Source organism: Sinocyclocheilus anshuiensis, unplaced genomic scaffold, assembly GCF_001515605.1.
Source record: "Sinocyclocheilus anshuiensis isolate Anshui unplaced genomic scaffold, SAMN03320099.WGS_v1.1 scaffold819, whole genome shotgun sequence".
NCBI classification, from domain to species: domain Eukaryota; kingdom Metazoa; phylum Chordata; class Actinopteri; order Cypriniformes; family Cyprinidae; genus Sinocyclocheilus; species Sinocyclocheilus anshuiensis.
Genome location: NW_015548238.1, coordinates 321,740 through 326,042, shown reverse-complemented (window position 1 = coordinate 326,042; position 4,303 = coordinate 321,740). Strand labels below are relative to the sequence as shown.

Genomic DNA, 4,303 nt, shown 5'->3' with positions numbered 1-4,303 from the left:
CCTATGGTAAAAATCGAGTATTTAATGTTGTTTATGTCTATCTGGGGTTTTTAATATGCTTAAAAACATTTTAGCATAATATGCTTAAAAATTTGCACAAGTCAAACCATGTGCAAATTTATCAAATGTATCATTGCTGAGTATTTTTTCCTTAAAACTGTGGTGCACCAAAATCAAAAACATGGATTGAAACCACCCACGTTTCCTACATCACAAACATATAACTAGTCTTGTCAACGTGCAGGGCGGGGCTTTTCATACCTGCTCAAAGGTTTCTGTTTACAATGTGTTTTTGCAATGTAGCCAATCACAGACATGATGAGTTTTAAGGGATAAAATTAGTGACTGCAGGGAGTCTTTAAATCATTTTCTAAATCCACCCCTGGTTCTCTAAGCAATCAAAACCTTAAAAAAGTAAACTTGATACCTTTGATGATGGAATTCTGTTCTTGTCCGACGTGGAGGTGTTTTGTGATACAGTCACAGAATGTGCTTCATCCAGAAAAATCTGCGCAGTCGCATCCTTATTTTCATGTTTAAAATTCAAAGATACAGTCCCATGATTTTCTAAAGTTTCTAGAGCTACAGAGAAAAATATATTTAAAATATAAAAGCCCACTAAGTAAAATCAATCAGAAGAAACCATTCAACAGCAAGAAATCATTTTGTTTAGTGTTTTCACTTGAATATAGTGAACAGCAGAAAAGCAATAGAGAGTGTCGCTCTGACAGAGCTGTGAGCGATGCCTGTTTCACATGATCTGTCTGCAGTATTTATTTTTTTTCCAGGTTAACAGATTAGAGCATTCACACTGCACACACACACACACACACATATGCAGTGGGGCAGATGCATTGCATGATTGTGGTGCAGCAGTGCAGTGATCGTCTCCATTCTGAGACTATTGTTGTTGCACAGCAAGCACTGTATGACCGCACATATTTGTGGTCAAAATGAACATGGATTGACACAAAAATGTAGTATTTTCGCCATAAATGGTTATTTTTTCATAAAGTTCTCATTTTTGGTTTGAACTGGCCTTAACAGTTAGCGTTAGTTGTCATTTTAAAATGAACATTTGACTTAATATTTCACTTATTACTTGACTTGAAATGTCATCTGTAATATGCGTTTCTAGTAATGTGTTACCACCAACACTGGTATTTGCCTTTGTTTAATATAACAATACTAAAAAAAAAAAATACTTAATGTATTTTAGCTATTTCAGATACTATCATCTACAAGATTTAAACTGAAAAGGGCATTCAAGTGAATTATCATAAATCATCTCACCCGTTGATGGTGTAATCTGCACCTGTGCCAATGATTGATCATCCATGAGTTTAATGCTGTGGACAGATGGTGCTCCTTCCAGTTTGGACAACCATCTCTGAATGGCAATCTGTAATTTTTTACTCCATTTATCTGGAAATGGTTCTGTCCAGTCCACTTTGATTTTCAAGTTGGCAATATCCAGTGGTGCTGAGGGTTGTGATTGGGTTGTGTTTATATCACCATTTTTACAAATGTCCTGTTATAGGAAGAATTATAATGAATGCAGAGTCATATTTCTATATGAAAAAGAAACTATGCTCACTCAAAGCCGAGTTATGTTTAAAAAATATTTTATGATGAAGAATAGCAAATGCAGACAATAAACTAAACCATGACAAAAATGTTATGTTTTCATATTTTATGTTGTTTCCATTATACATTCATTTAATTTCATAATTTTTAATTGGACAGCTGGCTACAATAATAAAGAAATATCAAAGTCCTTTGACTCCTATCGAATTCATTTAAATCAGACACTGTAGCACATCATCAGGAGTAAAAGTATTGAGGGAGGGAATGACCTGGAGAGTTATACGGTCTAAACTCTAAAATGATGTGAATGATAATGTGTTTATTCTGGTGACAATGTCCCTCAGAAAGTCTAAGGCTCAAGCTCTACTCTTTAGTCAGTACCTCCTCTGGCTGTGAGTCTGATTTGTTTGTTGTGATATCCTGATGCTTCTGTTCATCCAGAGATGATCTAGAGTCTTGACCTTCAACACGGCTTGATGGTAAATTCTAAAAACAAGAAACACCATAGTAAATATTATTTTAATTATATATTTTAAGTCTTCGAAACAACTTGTTTTATATTTTTCAAATCAATGTCTGTCACAAAGGGTTTCAGGAAGACGCATGACGAGGAAGAATCCGATTCAGAACAGACTTAAATAATATCCACAGGTCAATCCAAACAAAGGAATGCATGCAAACACAAACATAACAGACGAGAAAAGACAAATGAGAACTGAAAACACAGGCACTTATACACAGATCAAACAAGGTCATTAATAATGATCAGAATGACAAAATCAAATCAGTGACCATGGTGAAAATGGCAAACAAAACATAACAGAACGGTGACAATATGAACAGAAGAAAGGTTTTTGATTTGGCATACCTTAGAATCAACAAAAGGTTTTTATTGTTATTTATTTATTTATACATTTTACATTTACATTTAGTCATTTAGCAGACGCTTTTATCCAAAGCGACTTACAATTGGGGGATACATAAAGCGATTCTTCTTAAAGAGGCAAACATACATAGGAATTGGTTGTAATACCAAGTTCTTAGACATTGTTCAAATAAGTACAAGCTAGAAAGAGAAGGAATAAATAAAGAGAGAGAATTTTTTATTTTTTTTTTTATTTTTGTTCTGGTTTTGTCTGTGAAGAATGTGGCGAAATTATCAGCTGTTATAGAAGTATTTTATGTATTTATTTAAGTTTTTTATTATCTTTTACATTCACATTTGGCAGATGCTTTCTAAAGCAACTTACAGGTACACATGCAGGTGAATTCTAGGCGTACATTGTATCAGTTCTTGTAAACCCATAACCAAAGCCATGTGCTGTTGTTTTAGCTATAGGATCGTGAAGAGAGTTGCAAACGAGATTACACCTCAAACATGTTATTGTCATATCTGTGACTGAGCGGGTTATTCCACCACATGATGGAGTTCGTCCAACAAACCACTATCTATGAAGTGATTTCATCTACTTGACAGCTGTGAGTAACAGCCATTACAGTAGGGGTTCCCAAACGTTTTCATTCTAGGACACACTTAGACAAGTATAATCTATCCCAAGACCCACCTAAATAATTTTAAAGGGAATATGGGGGGGAAAGTGATTTTTTTCCCCCACATTGTTTTAGTAGAAAGCATATATATATATATATATATACACACACACACACACACACACACACATATATATATATATATATATATATATTGTGACGAGCATCCCGAAGCTTCATCAGCGTCGCCCTGGAAACAAGCGAGGAACACCTGCCCGTCCTCGTCACAGGCTGATCGGTCACAGCTGCAGCTCATCAGGCGGCGGCTACATAAGCCACGCAAGCCCTGCCACCTTTGAGACACTCTCCATGAGACTGAGCATTAACGCGCCCTCTCATTTCTCCCACAGACAGCAGCGTGTGACTGACCAGCCCCACAGGAGCACAGCACGGACCCACTGCACTGGGAAGAAGGAAGAGAGCACTCACGGCACCGGAGCACCCACCTGGACCTTTCTCTTTATCACCCCCTCTAGTAAATAAATCCACCCTCTGGGGCATTTATTGAGCCATCCTTGTCGTGTGATTCTTCACCCTGTGACAATATATATACAGTGGGTATAGAAAAGGATCAGGAATTTGACAAAGGCTACGTTCACACTGCGAGCCTTAGTGCTCAATTCCAATTTTTGCTCCGATCCGATTTTTTCCGATTCCAGTGTGAATCGATCATGGTTCTGAACTGAGGACATAAAGTAAACCGATTATGCGTTTATTTATAGTGTGATCTGCCAAAGAGGCCAACGGAAGTATGCGCAGGCAATATGAAATATAAAGACAAAGATGTGACCGAAGAGAGCAGAGTTTTGAAACTTTTATGATACGAGCCCTTATGTTGTGCTTGTATATAGAGTTGTCACTGTAGTACTTATGAGTTCTGGCACATCACTGTGCTTCCACTCTACCTTTCGTAACTGTCTTGATAACTTTGGGTGTGTAAAATCTTAGAAGTGACTCCCATGAGCGTGATAAATGTTGATCTAGAGTGACGTAAAAGTCGCATGAATTCCGATATGACTGCTCACACTGCAAAACATCTGACCTGAATCGGATTTAGTGCCACATATGGAAGTGGCACAAATCGGAATTGAAAAGATCAGATTCCATGGGGTTTGTGCTGCTCACACTGTCATGAGTAAAACGGAGTCACAAGTGAGCAAAAAAA

The 4,303-nt window shown here is 37.1% G+C and overlaps 1 protein-coding gene across 3 annotated transcripts in view; it reads right to left on the bottom strand.

Annotated features, from left to right (window-relative positions):
• Positions 1 to 382: 382 nt before the first annotated feature.
• The window catches only part of LOC107654801 (uncharacterized), an 18,271-nt gene continuing 14,350 nt past the window's right edge, over positions 383 to 4,303 (bottom strand). For all 3 annotated transcript variants that reach the window (XM_016442057.1, XM_016442058.1, XM_016442059.1), the window contains 3 exons: positions 1,969 to 2,073; positions 1,294 to 1,531; positions 383 to 582 (listed from right to left, as the gene is read on the bottom strand). In XM_016442057.1, the coding sequence (XP_016297543.1) occupies positions 407 to 582; positions 1,294 to 1,531; positions 1,969 to 2,073 (519 nt within the window). In that variant the 3' untranslated portion in view covers positions 383 to 406. The remainder of the gene's footprint in view (positions 583 to 1,293; positions 1,532 to 1,968; positions 2,074 to 4,303) is intronic.